The sequence below is a fragment of the Mastacembelus armatus genome, chromosome 5 (genome assembly GCF_900324485.2).
Source record: "Mastacembelus armatus chromosome 5, fMasArm1.2, whole genome shotgun sequence".
Classification (NCBI taxonomy): domain Eukaryota; kingdom Metazoa; phylum Chordata; class Actinopteri; order Synbranchiformes; family Mastacembelidae; genus Mastacembelus; species Mastacembelus armatus.
In genome coordinates this window covers 21,442,358-21,469,258 of record NC_046637.1, presented here as the reverse complement: position 1 = coordinate 21,469,258, position 26,901 = coordinate 21,442,358, and the positions used below count along the sequence as shown (strand labels likewise).

At 40.7% G+C, this 26,901-nt stretch overlaps 2 protein-coding genes and 1 pseudogene across 2 annotated transcripts; 2 read left to right on the top strand and 1 right to left on the bottom strand.

Moving 5' to 3' along the window:
* Window positions 1–915: 915 nt before the first annotated feature.
* On the bottom strand, window positions 916–5,650 carry LOC113130605 (uncharacterized). The gene is made up of 3 exons (XM_026307378.2): window positions 5,434–5,650; window positions 2,967–4,089; window positions 916–2,487 (listed from the first exon to the last, which is right to left on the bottom strand). The coding sequence occupies exons 2-3, from the start codon at window positions 3,981–3,983 to the stop codon at window positions 2,128–2,130; spliced, it is 1,377 nt and encodes a 458-aa protein (XP_026163163.1). The 5' UTR covers window positions 3,984–4,089; window positions 5,434–5,650; the 3' UTR covers window positions 916–2,127.
* A 2,326-nt stretch (window positions 5,651–7,976) lies between these two features.
* LOC113131053 (dysbindin-like) lies at window positions 7,977–19,275 on the top strand. Its single transcript, XM_026308100.2, has 4 exons — window positions 7,977–8,229; window positions 17,525–17,677; window positions 17,756–17,899; window positions 17,974–19,275. Exons 1-4 carry the CDS (start codon window positions 8,187–8,189, stop codon window positions 18,216–18,218), a joined length of 585 nt encoding a protein of 194 aa, XP_026163885.1. The 5' UTR covers window positions 7,977–8,186; the 3' UTR covers window positions 18,219–19,275.
* An 881-nt stretch (window positions 19,276–20,156) lies between these two features.
* Window positions 20,157–26,898, top strand: LOC113130066 (cadherin-like protein 26; annotated as a pseudogene).
* Window positions 26,899–26,901: the final 3 nt, after the last annotated feature.

Genomic DNA, 26,901 nt, shown 5'->3' with positions numbered 1-26,901 from the left:
TAATGTGCTTTGCATGTTTGTATTTTCATTTTCTCACCATCATGAGAATATAAAATGTTGCCTGGGTGGAAATGTACATTTGATAAAACATTACGTAGCTCATAAAACTTTACATCTCTATCTTCTTGCTGAACTGTTGCACCTCGTCTTTTGAAACAGCTGTATGAATTTATGTCCAGTTTAGAAGAGATGCTTTGCAACAAACCTCACCGGTTCCTCACCAAGAGAGTTTGACACTGTCGGGTGTAAAACATCTGCGTCGGTGTGCTGCAGATACAGAGGGGTTCAATGAAGAATGACAGCTGAGACTGTTGAAAACAGTGTGTGGGATGGAAAGGACTGGCTGGTGGGCCTAGTTCCTGCTGTAGACATATATTATCAGACCTGTGAAAAGTGTATCGTCTGCAAGATGTCAGTGATTCACTTTCATGAGGCGGACATCAGTGTGTGTGCATCATCACCCCCACTACAGCTGCGTGCTGGTGTCAGACCAGAGCTGCAGATGGGAAGACAGGGCCTGTAATTTTATTTTGTCAAATTAAAATAGTGGAATAAAGGGAAACTACTGAGGAAGGAGCAGGTGTCAGGTGTGTGTTTTTTATTTATCTGGGCTCTATATTCTTTACAGTGGTAATCTAAGTTCCTTCAGCTAGTAAATTAAATTGATGCTGAGAATGGATGTTCATTCCTGACTATGGACATAGTAGCTGACAAAATAAGCTTTCCAAAAGATTTATTTAGACTAGTAGCTGTTCTGGAGCTTCTAATCATATTTCAGGTTTATTACTTCAGCAGACAGAGGAAATTTAAAAATCTATATTTTCCTTACACATACTAAAGAATATATTGTGTGACTCGTAGGTCTAGACCATTTACTAAATGTACATTTTTGCCATCTAGGGATTGAGCATTCGTTGTTTTTTTGGAAATTATTTTTGTAAAACTAAGAAACAATCTGCTTTACACAGCATATTTATTTAACAGTGAGAAAAAGATCCAGTCCAGGTCCAGAGTTAAAGAGCCAGTCTGTGGGCAGGTGTACAGTAACCTGGCTGTTTTAACTGTGACAACATAGCTGAGTCTACACAGTGCACATATCAATTCTGTCACACTTGATTAAAACATGAATTGGAGGAAATTACATCATAGCGCTGACCACATGATGCTGTACACTGATTACTGATGGTGCCTCTAAAGTAGTTAGAATAGTAGCTCCGCTCCTAACAGCGGGACAGACATTTAAAGTGTACATTAGTACAAAAAGCACAGCATGTACTGTTGGCTATATAATATGTGCATATAACAACCAGGCAAATAAAGACATTCACTCAGGAGCTGAAAGGCTCCAGCAAAGCATATTACAACACAGCCCCACACTGTTAAAATACAGATTGTATCTCTCACTGTAAATAGAAAATAGAGGTAGAACCGTGAAAATAAATTCTTCCATTATAGTCAAAAATTAGATTGATTGTCAATGTGAAATTCCCTCCAAAGCTCATTTGGTGTCTGTTGTTATGGGTTTTTCTGTAATTTGGCTGGAAAGCTATTGTTTGTTATTACCAGGACCTCTTATATAATATCAAGCAGAAGAGAGATAAACTTTAACCAATATCACCATCACTGAAAGACCTGAGGGAGTATTTTTCTGTGCTTTTCAAGGAATGTGGGCTGATTCTGTTGGAAATAATGAATTAAAACAATATTCTTCGAGCCTACAAATTCACTGTCATTGAAGCAGCTCCCTGTGGCAACACATTTACACTTCGGTTCTCCGCTGTCTCACAAAAAAGAGCTGGCGTTCTCTCACATGAGTAAGAATTAATTCAGTGTTATCACAGACTTTGATAAGGCTCACAGAAGCTGTGAATTTCAGCACACATAGCCAGTGTGTGATCCCTGACTTACCTTGGCAAATATGTGCTAATATAACCTCTGAGGGATCCTGAGAGTCAAGCTCATCTTTCCTCTTTAGCTTTTCCTAAGGTATTGTACAATTAAAAATGACAGCACAGTAGCACAGACATATGACTCAGGAGGTAGAAAAGACAGAAAATACACGCTGAATATAGTAGAGCGTAAAAATTATTGACTTGCTCTCAGCCCATAAACCAGTGACCCTCTTTACTACATGTAATTAGTCCCTGGACCTCTCAGCTCAGGGGCTGAATAGTGTCTCCTCCGGCCTCCCTCTGCCTGCTTCTTCTGCCCCCCTGTTGGCCTCAGCGGCCCTGAGGGGACCTGTGGGGGTGGTACACTAAGGGGCTCACACCCTCCCATTGCCTTCCTAGGTGAGGGCTTTGGCTCCAAGGTGGCTGACTGTGGAGGCCGTGGAGCTGAGACGGGAGTGAGAGCCAGGCAGACGTCCCCCACACTGAGCTGACGGCACTGCAGGCCACAGAGACGGGCTGTCTTGTGAGGGCTGCAGGACGACCAGCCCTGCCCACGAACAAAGAATGGATACTCCACATACACATCCACCAGCTCCTGGAAGAGATACATGTATACAGAAGAATGAGACAGAGAAATGTAGGACATGCACTTGCTCACTAGGAGGTGATATTGTGAGAAAGATGTGTAAGTGCTTCATGATTTTGGACTTGTGAGAAAACCAACAAATCCCATAAATCAAACTATGTAATGTAATTTCCTAATACAGCTGGTAATTGTAGTTTCTGATAAATGTTACTCAAACAGAAGCACATCAGTTATTCTGCAAAGTAGTATTTCAAAGGACAGTGTATGTGGGAGTGCCCATGTAGATTGTAATGGAGGGTTAAGTCAATCAGGAGAGGCTAATTAGTGTTTGGGTAGCTCTTGGATAACACAGTGTACCACTATGGCATAGAGGTATAACTATATCAGCAGCGTGTTGCATTCAGGTCATTCCCACATACCATTAAAGAAGAATAACAAGCTACTTGTCTACTGTGTACCATGACTACTACAGAAGGATTTTCCTTCACCTGGGACTGTTTGTCGTGAAGCAGGATGAGGAGGCGTGAAATGGAGGAGGAGGCTGAAGGAGAAATGCTCTGCACTGTACAGCAGCTGAGGCACAGGTCTGGGCAGGCCAGTGAGCCAAGCAGGAAGTCCTCCGTTTGCAGGTGCTCCACTCTCCTCAGCCGCCCGTCTCTGAGCTCGATCAGAGAGCCAGCCATGAAGTGAGGGAGCAGCCAGGGGAAACTGTTAGCGGAGGAGGGGGAAGAAGGAGCATGCTCAGAAGAGAGGAGATCAGGAGTTCTTGATGTGTCTTCCTTCATAGAGGTGTATGTGGTCTCTGAGTTAATGAAGGAATGTCCAGAAGCTGATTCGTGCAACAAATCATGTTGCAAACAAAGGTTGTCTCTCGGAGAGTGAGGTAGACATGTACGTGATGATGGAGGACTTGCTTTTTCAACCTTGGGAAAGTATTCGAATTTTCTTTTTCTTCTCCTCACATATGGTCCTTTATTCTTGTCATTGCTCGGTCTCTCTGCGTTCAAACTCTTGTCTCTTAATATCTTGAGCTGCTCCCATCCATACTCTCCACCCACCCTGTGGAACTCCTCAGAGACAGAAGTGAATCTGAACGGGTGGTGTGGATAGCTGCTCTGGAGTGCAGGTGTGCTAGGGAAGTGGACATGGTGCTGATAGTGGTGAGAAAATTCCCATCCAGGGTGCAGAGGGTTAAACTCTCTCCAATCTGTCCAGCCATGATGCTCCCTGAAAGCAGAAAGCTCATGAGGTTTTGACCTGGTGGATGTGTGAGTCTGTATCCAGGGTTGGTAGAGTGCTGGAACCCGTCTTGGCACTGGTTGAAAGGGGCCTGTGTGTTTGGCCTTGAGCTCACTATGGCTCTTGTAGGGATAAGGTGCCTTGAATGTTGCAGCATCACACTGCTGCTGCTGCTCCTGTGGTGCTAAGATCTGCTTTTGGTCCCTCTTTTTGAATGGGAGACTGTCCCTATCTGGGACTAGAGCAAGGTTGGGTGTTAAGCTCATTGGCTCGCACTGCCTGTCACTCACACTGGCACTGAATGCCCCCTGCAGAAGCCGAGGAGATGTCGAGATCACTTGGCTTTAGTTGCCAGTCCAAGGTCACCCTGCTCTGTGAAGAAGAGACAAATATTGTTGCACTTTAAATCATCTCAAACAAGGTGTCAAGTGAACATAATTTTATCCTGTATTCAGCCTCACTGTCTCTGTCTGCCACTTGTCTCACTTTTAAATTTTCCCGATGAATGGCAGAACTATTTCCCTCCCCTCTGGATACAGCACCTGGTGAGATCCCTGCCTGTAAATATTCTCTTGACATCTCAACAATAACTTCACCATCAGCCTCAAATTAAGCCTTTCCAACCACCAATTGTGATAATTACAGGGTTTAGTTTGATGGATATCTACCAACTCCTTTATAAAAAAAAAAAAAAAAAAAAAAAGTTACTATGGTATGAAAGTATTGCACAGTGTGGTTAATGAGGAGCTGAGCATAGTGAAGACAAGGCAAAGAAAAAAACTGAGGGTGGGAAAAAATGTAGAGGTTCGATGTGATCAGTAATTTCATCCCCCTTGAGGTTTATGGTACCTTTCAATAAAGTTTACGATTTTCCACAAGACACTAAGACTGTGATGACCAGCACCTCCAGTTATTGAAACCTCATCATCCTACTTACATGAATGCAACATGGTGAGTCAGTACACTCAGGGGGGGCTAAATATAAGCATCTTGTGGCCACAGATACACACACACACAGACACACACGCAGACATACCAGACATCAGAAAGTGATGCAGGGAATTAAAGATCAGTGTTGGACTTTTACAGCCTGTCAATGCAAAGTTCATCTTAGTGCTCCGTGTTATGTCATCATCAAAGCAGAGCACCTCGGCTGAATAGCCTTCTTTAATGCTTTCTGACAGGCATGTCTCTGATATGAGCTGTTTCTCTGTATGTGTGTGCGTGTGTGTGAGATCAGACAACACCCTCACACATTCCTGTGTGAGCACTCAGTATTATACAATGAGACATAAATAGATAAGTACATTGTTTGTTGGCTAAATGCCTGCAGTGTAAATGTAAATTCATTCAAATGGCATAGAGGTGTTGGACACTTACTCACAGTGGCCAACACACAGGTATGAGCAGATCATAACCCAAACAATCCTGTACTGTAATGTTATCCCCATATATGCAAATCCAATCCATATACAGCAGTGTTTAGCCTGTTTGAAGCAATCATGATAATAATATGTGCTAAACATGGAATTGTTTGCATACCAGTACTGGCAAATTGCACTTATCTTGACTGATGAAGCTGTAGCAATATAAACTGCGTGTATAATAACAGGTGCTTCTGGTGGTGTAAAAGTCGAGAGTATTTACTGAATTTCTTTGCTACATAAATGAAGATAAACTGGTTTCAGAGAAGCTTCATGTAGGAAACACACTTACATGTTCCTCCATCCATCCATCCATGCATGCATGTCTCTATGCGTCCACCTTCCCACAGCTCATCCATCCATGTTCACAAAATGAAGACAGATGCTCCACATGCACCTGTGTGGCTTGTGTCGTCCTCCCAGGCTGCAGGTGAAAAGGCAAAACAGAGCAGAATGAACAGGAACATCCAGACAAGCTCAACAGACTGTCTATCAGACACACTCCTCCTTTTCTCTTCTCTTCTCTTCTCCTCTCCTCTCTCTCTCTCTCTTTCTCTCTTCCCTCCTACTCGCTTTTTACATTTTTACACTCCCACTCTACTCAGTCAGTCAGTCAGCCCTGTTAACCTTTCTGAGACAATTTTGATGTCTTCCCATCTCTTTCTTTCTCTCACATATGAACTTGTTCACCCTGTGTTTGCCGTTGAGTAGCACTCTCAGCCTCTCTTCCATTTGTAATCACCCTTCTCTTCCTCTCTCCATATTCCACACACTCGCTCCCTCTCTCTGTGCAGCTCTCTGTTGTTGGATGTATAATTAGAAATGAGACTGCTGTGTAACTCCTCAGCTGATGGTAGGCGTATGACTGCCTGATGGCTTTGGCGTTTTGCCTGGTGTAGTGAGGGCGGGAAACCGTTGCTTTAGACTAGCCTGGACACACATATGCATAAGAAGAGATTGCAAAACAGAAATCTTGCTATCACAATTAGCAAATAGCCCTTACTTCTTGTCCATTCTTCCTGCATTTTTCACCTCCAGGCGCAGATGTACACTAATAATAATATTTCAACCTGAACGAGCAAGACAACGAACAGAATGACTGCTTTGAAACGGCCAGACTATAGTGTCCAAAGGTCAGCATTATGTACTTAAGCCAATCCTTTGCAGAAAAAGAAGGTCTTTCATGACCAACATGCCCTCACCCACACTCTATTGCCTGGTTGCTTTCTTTAATTTTTACTCACTTTCATTTTGCTTGCTTGCCTCTCTCTTTCATCTCGCTTTAAAACACAAGAAAAAGGAGGTGGTGTTTGCTTTGTGGCTGCCTTAGCAGCACAGAACTGGTCTCAGCTATTGATTTTGCAGGGCCTCAGCAGGTGAACCCCCAGTTATGAGAAAGCCCACACATAATTTTGTTTGAGGTGAAGAAGATTTTTCACTTTGAGTCACATCATGCTTCCTCTACCCACTCTCTCTCTGTGTTTGTGTGTCTGTTTTCTCTCTGTCTTTTCTTTCTGAACACACACACACACACACACACACACTGGATAAAGTTCAAGGTTTGGTTAAAGTGCTGCATGGCAGTGTTTGCCATGACTAGCACATTTGTGCCAAACCACCTCAACCACTGACATTTACAAAGACTGTGTTATTATTGATAGAAATCGCCAATCACTCCCACCACTTCCCAACTGCTACATTACAGCTTGTATTTGCAGTTTCACTTTGCATCTTGGCACAGAAACCTCTGTGTGAGTTTTCGTAGTGAAAGTTTCCGTGCTCACGGTATGCATTTGTACACATAAGCATATAAATGTTTGTGGTTCAGTTGTTGTCCTGTCTAAAAAACTTCGCATCAAGTGCTCCACACACTAACAATTGATCTTATTTCAATGGAAAACGGTACATTTGCAACTAATCAGAGTTATTGAGCATGGTCAACAAGTTAGAAATCTCTGTGCTGATTCTGACAGTTTTGCAATGACTCATATCAGGACTGTTTGCAACACAAACTCTACGCACTTTAAACGCCTCTCTCAAATGCCAATGCAGTGTTTTGGAAAAAGGCAGTGATGTAATGTTGCTTTGTGAAGCCTCTGCTTGCCAATCCCGTGTCATCAGCACATCTCACTTAGAAACCCGGGAACTGACATCTGTTCTCCACTAGATGGTGTACAGGACATGCAGATTTTCAGCTATCATGCTGACAGTTTCTTGACCCCGATTTACATTCAGAAAAAGTAACCCCCCTTTTTCTCACTGACTGTTTAAAGATGATGTGAAATGCACAGTTTCTTTATATTTACTAAATGCCTTAATGATTATATTTTTCATAAGTATATGTTTTGTTTGAATTTTCAACAAAAATGAATTATAAGTATTGGAATTGAAGACAAGGAAAATCTGTTTTTAGCACTTTTGCAATTTTACAAAACAAAATCTTGTTTATAAAAAGCAAATCAGAAAAACATTTGCTCAGAAATCAGTGCTATTACAAAATGATTAAAGAATATGATTGAGTGTATGACAATACAATAATGAAGTGGATATTGCACCATGTTTGCCATCACTCAGTCCTGAAGATGAAAAAAAGAGGTTTAGATTTTCAACAAAAAAGTGAGACAAGCAACAAGAAACAGCAAGGGAGGAGGTGAGGGTGAGGGAGGGGGTGTAAGGAGACAAAAATAACAAAGGCATGTGTCAGTCCCTCCTTTTTTCCACTGTTACATAAAATCCCTTCCCTCCTTCCCTCTTCCCAGTCCCTTCCTTGCACTCCCTCAGCTCCTCCCCCCTCCCTGTCATTGGTCAGCCAGTCGGCTCCATAAAGCCACAAACTTGTTCTCGCCTCATCCAAGAGCTTCAGAGTACGCTGAGGGGAAAGAGGGACGTGGGGAAGACAGTGAGGCAGCCAGCATCACTTTGGAACAGTACTGAGTGAGCAGAGGAGGTGGGAGATGATTGGCAGCGTCTCTGCTGAACTCTTGCAGGGCTGACTGGTCACCACTCTGATTCATCAGCTCCCTTTTCCTCTGATTCTCCAGCACCATGAGCTCCTCTTCAGCCAACCTGCACAACAAACGCCTGCCTTGTGAGTAACTTTAATAACTTTTCTTTTACAGACACTCATCTTTTAGTTCTGGTAGAGGTTCTGAGATGTGACCACTCGTTTGCTCCATTAGCACAGTTTTTATTTTCAGATATAGAGCAGGACATTAGAGAAGAGACAATTCATCTGCATATTTGGTTGTCAGCAGTAGAGCACATACAGAGTAAACCTCAATGACAGCTTGCATGTGTGCAGTTCACTCAGTTTTTATATGTGATGTGCAGGTATGTAGTGTTCAATATGTTAAAGTCAGAAATGCACTTTCAAATCAAAGACTATATGAAATGTGTTAATTAACAATTTTCTCCCACTTTCTGTTTATTTGTGATGGGAAGTAATTATAGTCACTGCTCCATCACTATGAGGCATGTGTGTGTGACAGCTCAGCCAGTGTGTTAAATAGCTGTCATTGTGGTGATTTTGTTGAAGTGACCAGTCCAAGTGCTGCGAAAGCCAAAAATCAGACAGGAATGTTGAGTCATCACCCTGAGTAATGTTCACACTAATACCAAGTGAATAGGTCACACTCTTTTTGCACAGGATCTGGGCTGCATTCCCATACACACACACGCACGCACACACACACACACACACACACACACTGAGGCAGGCTTGGATTGGGGCCACTGCACAGCTCCGGACAAAGACCTCTTATTTCTAATGAGATTGTGCCTGTGGATCTCATCAGAACTGACTAACTGCAGCAGGGTCTGCAGCTTGTTCCACAGACACACCAACCCACATAGGACCCGAAACTGAATTAGATCCCGCGTGTGATTTCACAAGGGTAAAAAGGATCAGGGCCGGGACTCTAGAGGAGATATGTCCCATCTGCTGCTTGGCTGCAGCCTCCATAGTCCATTCTGTCACATTTTGGTTATTGTGGGAATATGTCAGAGTGGGGCACATTGCTGTGCTGTGTAGTGATGGACTGAGCAGCTGTTGAAAACATTTTACAGACTTTGATGACAGGCTGTAGGTTTGGTGGGAAAGGAATTGTTTATATCCCCCTTGTAGTCTAAGCTCAGTTCCACATGAGACTGAGGCGGTAGATGGCATTTAAGGAAATTAGAAATGTAAAAGTCCATATCATGTTCTGTCTGCATGTTTAATTAATCATACAGGGATACAAACAATATCTCTGCTCTGCCACTCTATGCTCAGTCATTGGAGCTGAACATCTGACATAAATGCTCCCAAATTGAAGACCCTGAAGAAAGTATACACCAAAACATGTTGGTGTTTTTGTTTTACCCCCTTTACCTCAATCGCTTCACAATATGTGATCACATAATCTTCTCATTCCAGGGCTACCAGGTTTATATCCCTTTTTAATTTGGTGGTTTTGACAGTGTTGATGCAGTTTAAAAACTATCACATTATACCAAATAAAGTCATTATTGCAAATGGGTTAATATAGCTAACAAATTATTTACAGTACACATCCAGCAGGTATGTATAAGCATTAATACTTATTTTGTGATTGTCACCACCTCATGGTGATATTCAGTGTCCTTGTAGCTATGTTTCTGGTGTCTACCAACTCATGAGGAAAATATCTGGCACTTAAGCTGCTAAAGGCTTTGCTGCTGTGTTGTTTGATGCTGGGTGGGAGTTTTTTTTTTTTTTTTTTTTACTAAACACACCTGCTTCCTACAGCAGAGGACAAACTATAAGAGTTCTACAAGAGAAAACCAAAACCAACAGCTTAAAGACACCTGATATCTAATATTTTCATTGTTACTAACAGAATCATTGCTTACTGAAATGACAAATGCTCACATGGTGCAAATATAGAGATTATTACAAACAGGCCTCGTGGCCAGTCAGAGCTTTATGTTGATTACATGTGTGTGTTTGTATATGATTGTGAGCCTTGCATGGATAACAGTCAGCTGAATACAGTTCTTATCAGTTCAACAGATTAAGCTGTGCAGCCCTCCAGACAGAGACCTGCTCCTCTCATTAGTTCTCTGATGAATCCATCTACTCACTGTTCAGCTGGATCCTTTGTTAAACCTGCAGGCACAGAGCCCTGCACAGAAAGACAGCAGCAGGTTATCATGTGAAAAACATAAAGAAAAACAAGCAGCTAAAATATGCAGGAATATGTCCAAGAAAGGTATAAAGTAGGTTTAACACATCTCGCTCACAAGGGCAGTGCAAATTGGTGTAAAGCAGAATAATGCATGAGAAAATTTTTAAGGATTCACATACCCATGCCCAGAGGCATGTAGTATGTTGCCTGATTAGGCCTGTCTCAGAAGCTCTTATTAGTAAATAAGAGAAAACACTACCATGGACGTGCAGGGCCCTTTTAAAGGACAGTGAAAAAACACAAATCAGAGCGAAATAAGGAAAACAAACATAAAAACATAACTGTCTTAATGAGTTGACTGAGCAGTGTTAAGCCCCAGATTTGATAAAGGGATTAAATATGCAGTAGGGACAATTAAATAAATAAAGCATTATATTCAAGCAGTGTGAATTTATCTTGGAGCTCAAAGGGACAAAGTAGACATGAGCTGTTCCATGGTTTAAATACTGTACTCCTGCAAGCCAGATTCATTACAATGTGACTGTGATAAGTTAAATTTATTCTTCCCACTCAGTCCTACAATAAGTGTCTTGCTAGTGCAGCGTCTGAGGGCCGCCCTGCCTCAGTCTCAGCAAGCGGTACGTCTCTGTCATAATGTCTTAAACGCTGTGGTGAGCATAACAAACATTCTTCTTCTGGCTAAAGAGAAAATTGTTTTAAGGTTCTTTCACAAATATGGGCAGAGTTAGTGCTACTTTTTCCAGGAATAACTGGGAGTGGTGTTGAAGTGGTTGAAATGAGAAATGTGAGGATTCATTGGGGAAAAACAGTTTCCCTCCGTCTCTACTTCTCATTTACAGAGAGCCCCTAGCTGTACTTAGACAGAGAAGATATATTGGATCATCCTTTGCTGGACATTTTCATGTTTTTGAGTGTGATTACACACTTTATTAGTAAAAATATATAAAAAGTAAAAATATACACTGCAGTGTAGGGTTTGTTACTTTCCTCCAGATATCTGAGCATTATTGGCTGGATGAATTGCTTCAATGATAGTTAATAACTGCATTCTTCTATTCAATAACCATGCTGCATAATAGGATTTTATAAAAATAGGAAAAAAAAAGGATGAGTCAGAACTTTGTCAGCTGGTGAAGCCTGTAGTGTTGATCAGAACTCAGTCTGTTTGACCTATGGAGGGCAGTGGGACACTGACTGACAAACACTCCCATTGTCAGTCTGAGTGTAATTAAGGCAGGAAGGAAGCAAGGAGAGGGTTAACACTGATGTCATTATTGTCCCAATGGTGTTGGACACTGCTTTGTCCCAGCAAAAACAGTCAGATCAACTTATACCATAAATAATTCAATGTCCCTGCAACTGAAGCCTGGTAAATAGCAGCATTTTGGGCAGAGAGCAAGGAGTGAAAGAAACCAAAAAATAAAAGCGTGAGAGAGACAGAGCAACTGCATAATGTCCAAAGATATTATTGTCCGGTTTACAGGTGTGGCCACCTGTCTGTTCCACTTCAGCTCAAGGTATTTTCTGTGTCGTGGAAGGAGGTACAAGCAAAGGGTTTCAAACTCCAGTCACTAGAAAACAGAAAACTGTAACATAGGAGAAAAGTGTTGAAGCACTAGACAGCTAAAACAATTTTTCTGTCTCTGATTTGCAACCTCACTTCTAAATCTTCTACCTGCAGCCAAAAAAGTTGCTACACCATTCTTCGTGACCACTGAGACTCTAATTACTGTTACAGCCTTAACAAAGTGACTGATCCACTAATGACCAGCTGCAGACTGTTAATAGCCTGCTCTTGCTGTTGTGCTGCAAGGTATACAGAAGGGAATTCCAGCAAAAATAACAAGCTCCAGGCTTGTGGTGACTCACTTTTGGCTAACCCTTCTCTGATCATGATTTAGATTTTTAAAAAAAACATTCTTCTCATTTTTATCCTTTTTGGAAGTGTTCCTGTCCTCTGTGATCTTCCCTTTCACTTTTTGCTGTCTTTGTGTCTTTTCGCTCCTTTGTTGTTGCAGTCAGGAACATGTCCATGTGAAATAAAAATCTGTCCTCTGGCAAACCGAAGCGTCTGGATGGAAAGGTCAGTCTGTCTATTTAATGTGTCCTCACTCCAAACAAGTGTTACCTCAGAGCTTCAGGTTCGTCCCAGTGATCAGGGGTCAGCGATGCAGGGCGGCTGGTTCAGCACCAACAGGTGACCGTGCCTGTTTGACAGGAATGAGACAGACACAAGAACACAAATGTATAAATGCTGAAATAAAAGGAGATGGTTAAATAAAAGTGGCAATAAATTTATGGTAATAAATTTTAAATAAAAAAGAAACTGAAAGAAGTACATGATCGAATTAAATCCATAGTTAATCTAATCAGTTTGTGCAGTGATTATTCTTATGTATTCATTTCCTTATTTATTTTTTGCCACAATTACTCAGTCCTACAATCATTTAAGGAATTAATTTACATATTTACAGATTGTTAAGTCATTTTTTATGCGTCATACTGAGAGTCTTTCAGAGATGAGACTTCTCTCTGTCGAGAAACAGAGAAAAGGTCCTGGCATTTTCTGCTTAAGCCACTTTCACTAAAGTGAAAGTCAATGGTGGGATTGCTGAAGCAACACATGGACGTATGCCCCATTACCAGTCATTTAAACAGGACAACTTCAGATATTTGTCTGAGAAAAAGCCTCTGCTTGGTTGGACTGAATCAAAAGGAGGGTTTTTAGGCCCTGCTGCTGTGATAACCAAAAAAAAAAAAAAGTGGATCATGTGGGGGAAGCAGTTTTCTCTGTTCTGTTTGTTCTCTCTGTGACCTTCCCTCTTCTCTATGTCACTGGGGAGTCTGCCTCTGAGCTCACATTTTCATTTAGCACAGTGATGGACTAATGGCAGCATGTGGGCGACACCAAGCCCTCCTATCCCTTCATTTAGCCCCAAGATCAATGTGTGTTGTTTGTGAAGTCGGTGCCTCTAAACTGGCGTTTCAAAGTCCTGCCCTTGAATGTGTGATGGGGGAAAGAGGCACATGACATGCAGAGACAGTGATGTGTTTGTTGGCTATCAAAGTTTCTACAACAGAAAGTGTGTGACACTCAGAGAAGATTTGGTGATGCAGTATGTCTGTGGCAGCTGAGCCGCTGTCTTCTGAGAAATCCATCTCATCTTTTGTGAAAACTGCACAAAAGTAAAAATGCAGGTTCAGTGTAACAAACTGATGGTTTAGTTTAGGTGCATGGCTCCTTCATAACATCCAGAATTATTTCCTGTAACTGGCATCTTGTCTAAGGAGAGCAGGCCAGTCCCGTTCCCTTACATCTCTGCTTTTGTCCATCTCTGAATGGGCTCTTTCTCTCTCTGGCCCCTGAGCGGGGGATCCGGGTTTGTCTTTATGTGGGGAGGAGTGGAGTGGTACGCAGACACATCCGGCCTGCTCTGACTGTCTCTGTCTTTCAGTCTGTCCCAGTCATTCTGCATGTCCAGCTGGTCCTGAGCCCTAATCTGTGACCTTTTCTTCCTCAAGTCTCTAAGCACTCAGAAGAAAAGAGGGGGAGAAGAAAAAGAAAGAAAGAAAGAAAGAAAGAAAGAGAAGGGTAGAAAACCATTCAAAGACAGAAAAAGACAAAAGAAAGGTTAGAAAATACAGAGGAGGGAAATATATAAAGACCAACAGAAAGAAAAAAAAGAAAATAGAATAGAAATAGAAAGAAAAGACTGGGAGAGGAAATGAGACAGCAAAAAGATAGAAAGATAAAAGACAAGACAGAAAGAGGAGAAATGTAGCTAGACAAAAAGAAAAACAGAAAAGAAAATACACAAAGCATATGTAAAAATGAGAGACAAGTCAGTCAGTAATATTGAGACAGGCAGAAGCAAATACAGAAAAAACAGAAACAAGAGAGAAAAAATAAAGAAGACAAGGAATAGAAACAGAAAGAGAGAGAGAGAGAGAAAAGAAAGCATGTGAGGTCAAGCTCATAGCTGCAGGTTGTTTAGAGCCTCTCTCTGTCCTCACACAGTCAGTCTCAGCCCCTTCAGAGGCATGAAACTAAAGACTCTGGGTTGTGCTGCGGCTGTAACAGACTGGACATGTAATGTCCTCAGCAATGGACTATAAGCTTCCGACACAGGATTTTCCCATGTGAGTGACTGTTCTAATCAGAGGTCAGCAGGGTCGTCCTCTGCCAGGGAAGCTGAATCGATCAAGGTGATTCACTGGGAAAAAAGAACTGGATAGGGAAGCAAAATCAATGCAAGGATATGCATCTGTAACTAACCATTAGTTCTCTGTGGGTCTCAGACTTTAAGTAGAAACAATCAATGCTGTGATCAATCATGATGTGTTTTACTGTGTGGGAAAAAAAATTCCAGGATAAGCACTTTACATAACCCTGTAGCCTGTGAAGAAAAGCAGTGTTTTCCAGGCAATGCATGCAACACAAACACGCTGCCTGCTCTGCCTTTGAACAAAAAGGAAAGATAATCATTCACCCTGTACGAATTCACTCGGATTGTTCTGTCTGAAATGATGTCCTCTGGTCACATTAAACAGGGGGATCTTTTCATCCAAACATGCATGTCAGGATGGGAAGCTCCAGGTTTTGACTGACATCTTGCTTTGTCAGTGCTGCTCCATAATGTTTGTGATTGCATAACAGTGGCATGAGAGGAGTGCCCTGAGCCTTAGACCTCTACACAAGGACAGGAATGCTGCCAAAACAAAAAGTCTAAAAATGACTGACACAAGACAAATTACTTGTAATCATCGGTATCTGGCAACCCGAAGTGTTTCAGACTTTCAGAAACTGCAGCTCTGTGACTCTGACTGCAACTCCTTTGCTGTATAATCACTAGTATGACACCTCTTGCAGAAGCCTCATAGTGACACCTGCTGTCTGCACCTGCACTGAGGGAAAATATTCATGCTCTTAGACGTGACTCAGACTTTAAAAAATTCTAGTAGTAGTATTCCCACTGTATTGAGGCGGTACGGTCATCTTATCATGTTTTGCAGTCAATTAACTTTTTGTATTTCCAGTCTATGGGGAATTCCTTCTATATTTCCAGACTTTGCTACACCCAGATCTTGTATGCTCATAGTCCAGCCCAGGAACTTGAGCTGTCCCGTTCCTCTCTTCCCTCCAAAACTGTCTGCCTGTCTGTTCCCAGAGCCAGCAAGGTCCCTGTACCCAGGAGGCAGGTTGTCAAACAGGGCAGAGCTGCAGTCACAGACGTGCCTGCTAATAAACTCTGGAGGACTGCTGATGCAGCACTCTGGAGAAGACAAACTGTTGACACATTTAGGCAACATCTAAATATATAGGACTTTAAGCTACAGATGCTTTTTCATAACTGAGTTATTTAATCAGTTATAAATTGAGTTTATTATGAGGACATTACAGTGAAGCTGTACCATTTTGTATAGTTAGAGACAAGAGAGAATCCCTGGAATCCTTTCCTTATGTGGCACTGTAAACATCCTGAGCAGAGCACAGTCTTTCTATTCTCCATCACCAAGAGGTGTATTTATAGAGTTGCTGTGACTGCTGCTCTCAACACAGGCCAGATAATCTTCACATTATTCCTTGGTCAGACATGGCTTGAAAGCCTCATCCAATTAGCCCAATCCCTGCCTGCAGGTTGTAATAGCCCCTCAAATCCCAGACACTGTGCTAATGACTGTGCAGTATATGGATTCTGAGTAATGGAGGAAACAGAAAATGAGCATGTTGTTGCTCACTGACATATGCAGATATCTTTTTAATAAACTAAATTTTAACATGCCACTCTCACATGTACTTTCAATGTAAATATGAAGCTACAGCCAGGACACAGTTAGATTAGCACAATCAGACTAGGGTTGAATTATATTTACAAGAGTGGCAACATGTAATAACAAACAATTAACATTTTTTACAAAATACAGTAATAATCTACTTATTACGGTTCAATTTACATGGTATTCAATTCTATTTATATTTTAACTTCCTGCTTTATAACCAGTCTCTAGCGGATAAGGGGTTTTTCTGGGTCCAAATCTGCACTGAAACAACCACATTAAGGATATACTGCATGGAAGTAAAACATCTCTTTTTTTGTAGCGCAATCATTGCACAAAAGGAGCACACTTGCATGCAAACTTGTAGACAGCTGCCTTGAGATTTTCACACACCACTATGTGCCAACAGCTGTTCACAGTCTCTGCCTGATACATCGCCACAGTCCCTTTAACACATCTAACAAATCTAACAACATAACAGTTGTGGAGATCAGTTATGTTAATTGCATTATAAGCATTTAAGCCAGCTGCATATACCAGAACACGGGGACGCTACACAAACTAATACAGCAAACTAAGCAACAACAAAGACAACAAGGAGAAGCTGAAAAAAACTGAGGCAGACAGATGAGATGAACCCAAGTTTTTACAGGTGACTGAGGATGTTGGCCTGGCAATGTGTCTACGACTGTGGAATCAGGTTGAGTTATTTCACCAACAACATCGGGAAACAATTTTTCAGCAGATGTTTGAACCTGTGTGCCTTCCATTCAGTCCCAGTCCTGGAAATTGAATAGCCAAGAACAACCTAATTTTCTAATTTTCACTTTAAAATACAAAAAACAAATAAGAAAAACAGGGTTTTTTCTTGGTCCTGACAGCTTACTTTTACAAATCAATCTGTCGATAAGAACTGATTTAGAACATGTACAGGCTTGTATGGTATACATGTTTGGACAATTTATTTATTAGTGATGTGATAAAAGCAAGAGTTTGTTTTGTAACTGAATTTTATCAGATGTGTAACAGATGTTCAGATGGGAACATTTGCTGTAAACACAGAAAGTTTACAGATAAGATATAGACAATACATTTTATTAATTGTAATATATATGTTTAAGCTCTCAATATGTTTCCTTGCTATGTTCAAGAAGTAGCTCTGCAGAGTCCAATAAAGGAGAAATTCACCAGCCCATAGCTCAATGTCCCCCCCTTGTGGCTACCAATATTTGAGCCCTTTAAAATGGATCTGAAAGTGTAGTAGGTGTCAAAGTTCACAATACCAGATGATCTCACTGACTTGCGCACCTACCTTCAGAGTTTGTGAAATCCTTTTGTGTGTTGCGTCTTTACATGCTCCCTGGTCTTGAGACTCTAGGTATGAGGTGTAAACCTTGAGCTGGATGCTAACTTCCGGTCTCACTGTTCTCTGATTACCAGCGGAGACTGACCATGGCCAGAGGCTGCCAGATGTGGATGCAGCGCAGCAGCTCAAGCTGAGAGAAAGACAGCGTTTTTTTGAGGAGGTCTTCCAGCATGATGTGGACGTCTACCTGTCCTCAGCTCACCTTTGTATCAGAGACTACAAGAGACGTGAGTTGGACATTTGCATTGCACACATGCACATTCATATACAGATGCACGTAATTTCATAATATCCTCTTCCTGTAGCGCCCATTGGGAGCGTCTCATCTATGGAGGTGAACGTGGACTTGCTGGATCAGATGGAGCTGATTGACATCTCTGACCAAGAAGCTTTGGATGTTTTCTTTAGTGCTGGAGGAGAAGACAGTGTGCTGACCTCCCCACTGCCAGGTATGACAACTGGAATTAGGTCAAATATTAAAAGAAAAAATTGCAATCCTTGACAATGTTTTTCATTTGGCCAGTCCAAGGAAACAACAATGAGGAAGTCATTAGTAATGGGCTCTTTCGACATGTGCTTGAGGGCCTCGATGCCAAGTCCCGCATGTCCTCCACATCTTCAAATACCTCCTCTGATAGTCAGAACAATACCAATGGAGGAGACACCCCTGTAGTTGGGTCAGATGATGAGGAAACTCACACCAGGCCGAGAGGTACACCTCCTGGGAAAGAAAAGGTGAAAAGCCAGACTTCATCATCATCTTCATAGGACCACACCCTGCCCACAATCAGTCTCCGTGGTAATTGACACCTCAGCCAGGGGGCAAAAAGGTGGACTTTGGTTTGAGAGCTATTAAATTTGGCCTCTGAACTGTGACTGCCTTCCACTAATTGCTTCTTATCACTAATTTCAACTTTTTTTTTTTTTGATTTAGGAGTTGTACAATGGCTTCAAAAAGTATTCAAACCCCTTCACTTTGCCACTTTCACACTCTCTATTCTGAAACACCCATAATGACAGAACAACAATGCATTTTTTTGTAAAGAATTATTTATGTTTTTGAAAATAAATAGAAAATCACAAACTAAAATCTTTAATTTACAAATATATTCTGACCCTTTGCTGTGGCACTCCAAACTGTGGTCAGGGGTATCCGTTCCTTGAGATGTGTCAGGAATGTGGCTGGAGTCCACCTGGGGCAAATGCAAATGACAGTTAGGGCATGAGTTGAAAAATTAATACAAAGGTAGACACCTGTATATAACAACCATACCTGACCAAGAACCAAGTGGTCACTCTAACAGAGCTCCAGAACTCCTCTGCAAAGATGGGAGAACCTGGAATGCAGGACTTCATCCATCAGGCCTTTTGGTAGAGTTGGTAGCTAGAAACCAACTAGGACTTTTACCCCTTTGGGTAAAAGACAAATGATAGATGCTTAGGGTTTAGATACATTTAAAAGACTAAGAGCAAGAGGAAAAGGAAGCTCTGGTTTGATGAGACAAAAATTGAACTCTAAACACTTTGGAGAACACCAGACACTATTTTTCACCTGCCAAACCTATAGTGGGGTGGGCGCAGCATCGTGGCATTCGGGTGCTATGAGAGCGCAAGCAACCTGAGACTGGGGTGACAATGATTCAAATCACACAGCACAGACAACGCTGGAGTCTCTTTAGGATAAAGTTTCTGACTATCCTTGAATGGTCCAGCCTAAAACCAGACTTAAACCCCACAGTTGCACATCCAATCCAGATGTGCAGAGCGTGTAAAGACCTTACCCAAGAAGACTTGAACCTGTAATTGCTGTCAAATGGGTTTCTACAAACTATTTATTTGAGGGTCTGAATACTTTTATAAATGATAAATTTTGTAATTACAGGTGTAAATTAATAGGCAACATTGAAATTATATCAATTTACTAAATCTACAACACAGTGAAGTGTGCAAAAAGTGAATGAGCCTGAAAGGTTATTGGAGCCACTCTTGGTTGTGTTTTGTGAATGATTTGGTGGAGATCAGGAACTAGTAAGGTGAAAAATTCATATTCATTCTCTTCTGTTCCGTTTTCTGTTTTGGTTTGTTTTGAAAGATAACATTTGTTCCTTTGTTTGTGACTTTGCTTTGATGAATGAACAATATTTTGACAGAATTAAACACATCTAGGACAGCAACACAATGACTTGAATAAAATTTGGCAAAAGACGTTTTCTGAATCAACAAAAGAGTTCCTGGTTATTTGAGGCTGCTGATAATGAGAGTGATTAAGTTCTTAGGACACCACATGCAGAAACGTGGAGTGCTGCCTCAAACTGCAGTATACAGAGGGCTGAGACCACTTAATGTCGGTTGAATCACAGAACTGAAATATAGAAAAATGAAAAAAGACAATATCTAATGACCGTATCAATCTTTTTGCAAGATTGATGATTGTTTAGCAAATACTGCTAAACTGTGACAGTGTTTCAACAAGCCAGATCAATGCAAGCATTGTTCAGTTGTTGAGATCACCAGCATCATGACCAAATAGTGACATGCTTGACAGTTACAGATTTATGTGTTGGTTGAATGAACATGCACACAGTGACCTGTGATTATATTCATGTGAGTGGGTGTGGGAAGCTGAGAGGGCAGGGTCTTGCCTTCTTGCTCAAATGCCAGTAAAGCCCATCCACAACCACTCTCAGCTGGATGGACTGAACATGCATCATGCTCTCCCTCATCCTCCTGGTATGTAGCAACATTAACTTCAAAAAGTTAACATCAATTTCAATTTTTTTTTTTCTTTAATAAGTTTGTTTTAAAATTCATGTTACCACTTGATTTTATATATGTCAATTACTGATTAAATCCAATTTTAGATGAACATTGTATTTTCTTTACTTGAGGAATGAAAAGACAACACAGTAGTATCTTAAAGTATGCAACAAGGTTGCAAGGTCTTTTATATGTATTTTGACTTCCTGCTGGACTATAGTTTCAAGGACATTTGTATAGTTGACTTTTCCTTATAGGTCAATGTCTTCCCCAGTGCTTAAATAAATAAGCAATTATTTGGTGTGAAACTGATCTCCTTAATGCATATATGAAAGGTAAAAATATTTTGTTCGGTCGAATATAAGGTGTAGACACATTTCATGGGAACTGGGAACTTCAAAGCGAATCATAAAGGTTGGGGGTTAGACATTCTTACGTTCCTTCTTTGCATATGATGACTGTGCACATCAGGTTTTGTCTCTCTTCCAGGTTTATTATTTGTCAAGTGCAACATGCTCAGAGCTGTTGACCCGTCATAGAAGGTCTTGGATAACTGACTCCTTTACTATTGAGGAGGAGCATGCAGGACCCTTCCCATATGTGCTAGGCAAGGTGAGAAAACTGGTCAGACTTTGTTATAAACAGCCACACCACAGAAGGTGTTTGTAGTATGTACTCATTTTCAAATTTAAATACCAAATTTCCTTGACTGATAAAGCTATTGATTGTAATAAATATAACCACACGTTTCCATTTGTAGGCAAAGCTCCTGCGACAAGCAATATTATTTACTTTGACATGTGCATTAATTTTCTACAGTTTTATCACCTCTATCCTAATGTAGAGTGGATTAGGGGTTTTTCATGATGAAAATGTACGTGTGATGAAGAATGCAAGTCTCAAAAGCTGTGACATGACTGGTGCTGTGCTGTAGATAAATATAGAGAGGGAGTATCGAGTATACTTTGATCTCTATGGGGAAGGAGTGGATGAGGAGCCAAAGGGAGTGCTGTCCCTTCATAAAGTCTCTGGCACACTATATGTCCACAGAGCTGTGGACTATGAGGACAAGACAAAGCTTAAGGTTAGACACACTCCATATTACCAACATCTTAGCTTTACTGCTACAAAAGTCTACACACTATTTAGCAATGCACATCAAGTCATATAGTCAATTTACTGATGTAATGGGACTCATGATATAAAGGCAGTACACAATGGATGTATAGAGTATTGTTACTAACAGCTGGTATTGAAAAATAAAAGTATTCTGATTTGACTACAGCAAACACTGTCTGCTCTCAGTGTCAAGTCTATATTTGAAGTTTACAGAAACAGGAGAGACAGCGGAGGTGTACAATATATTTGATCCATTTCATATGTCAATCACAACAACAATTTAGCAGATTTTTTTTCCTTATATTGTGACTAACCTCGACTCATATTCTTCCCACTACAGCTGACCTTCGAGGTCAGGAGGACAGATTTATCAATTGACACTAAATTAGGAGTTGAAATTTCCATACGGGACATCAATGACAACCCACTGCAATTTCGGAGGGATTTGTATGAAATCAGTGTCAATGAGGAAACCCCTCAACGTAGAGGATATATTAAAGAATATGCTTTTTTTTTTTTTTTTGGGGTAATATTTTTTTCACAGTGTATATTGCACAATCTCTTTTTCATCATTTCCCAACAGGCTCCCAACTCCTGATTGTTGAGGCCATTAGGAAATTACATCTGTTACTCCGAACGCTGCAGACACTGAATTCTTCTTGGATGAGTCTGGAAAAATTTCTTTCAAAGGATGCTTGAATCATGAGGCATGAGTCTCTTTTTTAAAATGCATCAGAATTATAGTGACATGTATGATATGCATGACATGTATTATAAATGGCAGTAATGGCATTTCCTGCTCTTCTGGCTCTTCTCCTCATTTGAGAACGTAATATATGACATGGTATTTCCACATTTGTATGTGTGCCACATTATTGCTCTGAGCACTAATTACTGTATACGTAAAGTATTTCTACATACAACACCTACAGCCGTGCATGACCTAAAATGAGGAAACTCCTGTAAAATGACACTAATTCAGAACAGTATATTTTGTACTAAATGATAAGGCTACTTTTCTTTTATCAATATAGAAGAAAAATCAATATGCCATTCCTGTATTTATAAAGGATGCTATTCATTTTTAGTTGATTTTATTAAGGTGGCTGAAATGTTCCCACTACTGGTGGAAGCAAAGGACCATGGTGAAGTAGTGAGCCTGTCCAGTTCAACCACTGTTATCGTCCATGTCCAGGATGGAAACAATCACCTTCCAGTCATCAGCAGACAGACGGTAAGCATGGCTGGATTAACCTTTCAGGCTGCTCCAGGGCATTCATTTGTTGTTGAGCCCCTAGTGATCCCTAATGTACGTCAATTTCATTATTTTGACAGACACCCAGAAACACTAAATATGGGTTAAACGATTTTAACTCACTAATAATTTTCTGTTTCAATTACTGGGTCTAAAACATAATTTTAATAATATAACACAGATTAGATATACACTTTTTTTAAAATCAGCCTTTTCTGATTCTCATTCTGTGAAAAGTACAGTTTCATTAAGCTAGTATGCAATGCTATTTTTCCTCAACAGAACTAAAATAAATTAGGTGAATGTCTAAATTTTGCAGGAATTATTCAAATTGTTGCAATATTAAGAAAAAAGCCCCAAAAATAATTTATGAGAGAAAAACTACAAATAATATATGCAACAGATTTTTCATGCTGTTTCAATAGACATTTGAAAAATTAATACAAATGCTTATCCAGTTAATTTCACATTTTTAGACATCTCAGTCAATCCGTCTATGAGTCAGGAAACAGTATTATAATGAATAGTTTATATCTTCCTTCAAATAAATGTAGATTAAGATATTTGCTTGTTAATGCTGTGTGTGTACTACTCATGCTTGATGCTAGCAGAATGAAGTACTAATAAATTTCTACATTTTCTTTTCTTGATGTTAGCACCTCGGATTCATAAATTAGGGCACCAGCAAAGTAAAGGAGAACGAGACCGGGTCGACTCCCCTGCGACTGCATGTGACAGATAACGACACTCCACACAGCCCTGCATGGAGAGCTGGATACACCATACAGGGTGACAAGGAAGAGCAGTTTAGGATTGAGACAGACCCAGACAGCAATGATGGAATCCTGACAGTAGTAAAAGTAAGTGCTGTCTACATGCATGCTTTGCATTACTGTGACACCCATGTCTAGTCTGACATGTACAGTAATTGTGACATGCATATATGAAACAAACCAGTTAGCCAGACTTCAAGCATTTCTAAAGGAACTAAAGGCCTGGATGACCAGTAACTTTCCACTTCGAAATTCAGAGGAAATAGAAGTTATTGGATTTGGGCCTAAAAACCTCAGAAATAGCTTATGTAACATCATAGCTACTTTAGTTGACATAGCTTTGGCCTCCAGCAGTACTGTGAAAAACCTTGGAGTTATTTTTGGCCCTGATGTGTTCTACAACTGCCTTCTTTCACCTGTGCAATATTGCCAGGTGACTGTCCTAAAATGATGCAGAAAAATTAGTCCATGCTTTATTTTTTCAAAGCTAGATTACTGTAACTCATTATCAGGATGTCCCAGTAACACCATTAAAAGCCTCCAGTTAATCCAAAATGCTGCAGCCAGAGCTCTAACAGGAACTAGCAAGAGATCATATTTCTCCTATATTAGCTTCTCTTCATTGGCTCCCTGTAAAATCCAGAAAAGAATTTTAAATCCTTCTTCTCACACACAAATCCCTTCATGACCAAGCACCTTCATACCTTAAACACCTCATACTACCATATCATCCCAATAGAGCACATTCTACTTAGTAGAATAGGAGGCTGAGCCTGTAACTATCAAGCCGTATATTGCTGATGTGCAATTACTTGCCCCACCAACCTGTACAGTGTTTGTTGTTCTTTTCTCTGTATCCACTCCCCCCAATGGTTCTGCTGGAGATTTCTTCTCATAAAGGGAATTTTTCCCTTGTTGCCAAGAGTTTGCTCATAAGGGATTTGGTGGGTTTTTGTAAAGTAAATATGTTATTTTATGAACTTAAATAATATTACATGGAAAAAATAACATTACTGTTTAATTTCAGCCCTTAGACTTTGAGGAAGGAGCACAGATGGAACTGTCTCTCAGTGGAAAATGAGTTGCCGTATTTCTCGTGTAAAGTGAAAGAGAACATCACCAGGCCCCTGGACTGTTGACACCAGTAAAGGTGATGGTCCTGGTAGAGGTCAGCCTCACTTTGTAAAAGTAATCATTGAGGTAGAGGATAACAATGACCCTCCAGTGTTCAGTGTCATGGTCAAAGGTGTGACACTTAAAGAGAACACACCCATTGGAACCTGGGTAGAGAAAGTGACTGCAGTTGATCCTGACTCCAGTTATGCAAGAGATATTATGTAAGTAGGATGTTTACTTGGAAATGTTTTGGCTCCAATGAGAAAGCTCCGATATTAAAACAAACTATTTGCCCACAGGTACAAGGTAGGAAAAGACCCAGCAGGCTGGGTGAGGGTGGATCCCCATACAGGTGACATTACTACAACCAGAACACCCGACAGAATCTTTTCATGTTGTTAATGTCTACAGCATCTTCGTGCATGCAGTGCACAATGGTAAAATTCAAGATTTACAGTTTTCGTGAACACACAGCAATTATTTATAAGAGTTTTACTCAAATCTCAACCACTTTGTGTCTAATGTGGACAGGCACAGCTATACTGCAAATCCACATGACTGACCAGAACGACAACGTGCCACAGCTGACGATGCACTACATGGATGTATGTACGTCTGACAGCCCCACCACCACCAACATTACAGCCTACGACCTGGACGAAAATCCTTTTGGAGGGCCTTTTACATTTGAACTGCTGGGAGATGCCAAAGAAAAATGGAAACTGAATCCTTAATATGGTAGGAAACCCTGTGCTTTGTAGTTAAATATCATAGAAAAGACTTAGACAACAATCAAAACTGTCTGCTTCTTTGTCACAGGTTACACAGCTGGTCTGGTGAAGGAGCCTGCTGTGCATGTTGGCCCACACACCATTAATCTGAAGATCTCTGACCTGCAGGGAGAGTCTGGCATTTATAACCTCTGATCGTGTGCAACTGCATTGTCTCATCCGACTGCCAAACACACATACACTGCCGCAACAGCTTCCTCTGCTGCTTTAGGCATAATGGTTGCCTGGCTGTGTTTCCTCCTGTGTAAGAAACTGAAACACCAGCTTTTAGTCGATGTCATGTATACCAGAACATGTATCTTTACATATTGTTATAATTCTAACACATTGAGAGATTAATTTTGTCATCTCTGTATCACCTACAGTTCTGTTGATGGCCACTGTCACCTCCCAAAAAAAAAAAAAAAAAAAAAATTCACCACTTTGCAGACTGGTGGGTGGCTCTTCGGGTGAAACACTTGTCATTTCAAACACAGAGAAACCAGGAACAGATTGCAAGGTCACTACTCAGACATGCTTGCAAACAAACCACTGTCATCTTCCCAGATTTGCAACTATTAGTGAGGTTTTTTCCCCCCCTTAGGTACCTGACTATCTTTTGGCAAAGTCTCCATGACATAATGCAATACACAAACTTTTCATCAAAGGTGGGTTCTGATGGAGTTTGTATCATATGTACAAAGTTTTCATTGGCTAAACAGCAAAACTTGATGCATATCTGTTCAACACTTTTTAAATGAAGCATCAGGTTTGTTAAGCTTTCTTACACATAACTCAAATATTTGCAAAATTTAAAGAAATTTTAAAACATAACCTACCGTTCTTTAAATCATCTGATGCTCCCATTGTTCACCAGGACAGGGAGAAAAACATCTGTTCAGTGATAAGAATCAAGTGAACTTGCAATCACCCGAAGTCAATTACAGCAGTCCCAACTATACATAAAATATTCATAGATAACATACTCATACTGTATATGAATATTATAGATTCACTTTGTTCCCCTTTGTTTCATCCACTTTCCTCCAATCTTAGACAACTTGGAACTCCCCAATCACAAACAGCTACCACCACAGCCACCAGGTACAGGCACACCCATTCACTTGTGCTTTTTGTTACTTTGACATGGCTACATAAAACTTAAATCAGCTTTTTGTTGTGTACAGTTTGAGGGCACAAGCTCAAATTCCATCTATAATAGGAACTCCAGCTACACATCAGATGGAGCTGTCCAGGAACTTCTTCACTGGGTTGGTAGTGTTCTGCACAGTATATCATGATTATCTACTTGTAAATGCATGTATGAGGCTGCAGCAGCTAAATGAGCACTGCACTTACCTTTGATTTTAACCATTTGCAGAGGCTCTTCACCCTCCAGGGAACAGACCTTCTGAATGATCAGCCTCACCTCCATGTAGATGAAGGAAGACTCAGAGCACCTCTCAGACCTGGAGAATATTTCCATTCCTGATGATTCATTCCAGAAAGCACTGAAAGACTTGGGGCCTAGTTTCAACCAACTGCCTTTCATTTGCAAGACACCACATATCCAAAAATTAACATGTCCATTTGAGGTCAATACATGTAAGGTGAAAAGGGGTGATAAAGGGTGTGTGGGGGGGAGTAATGGATGTTAACAT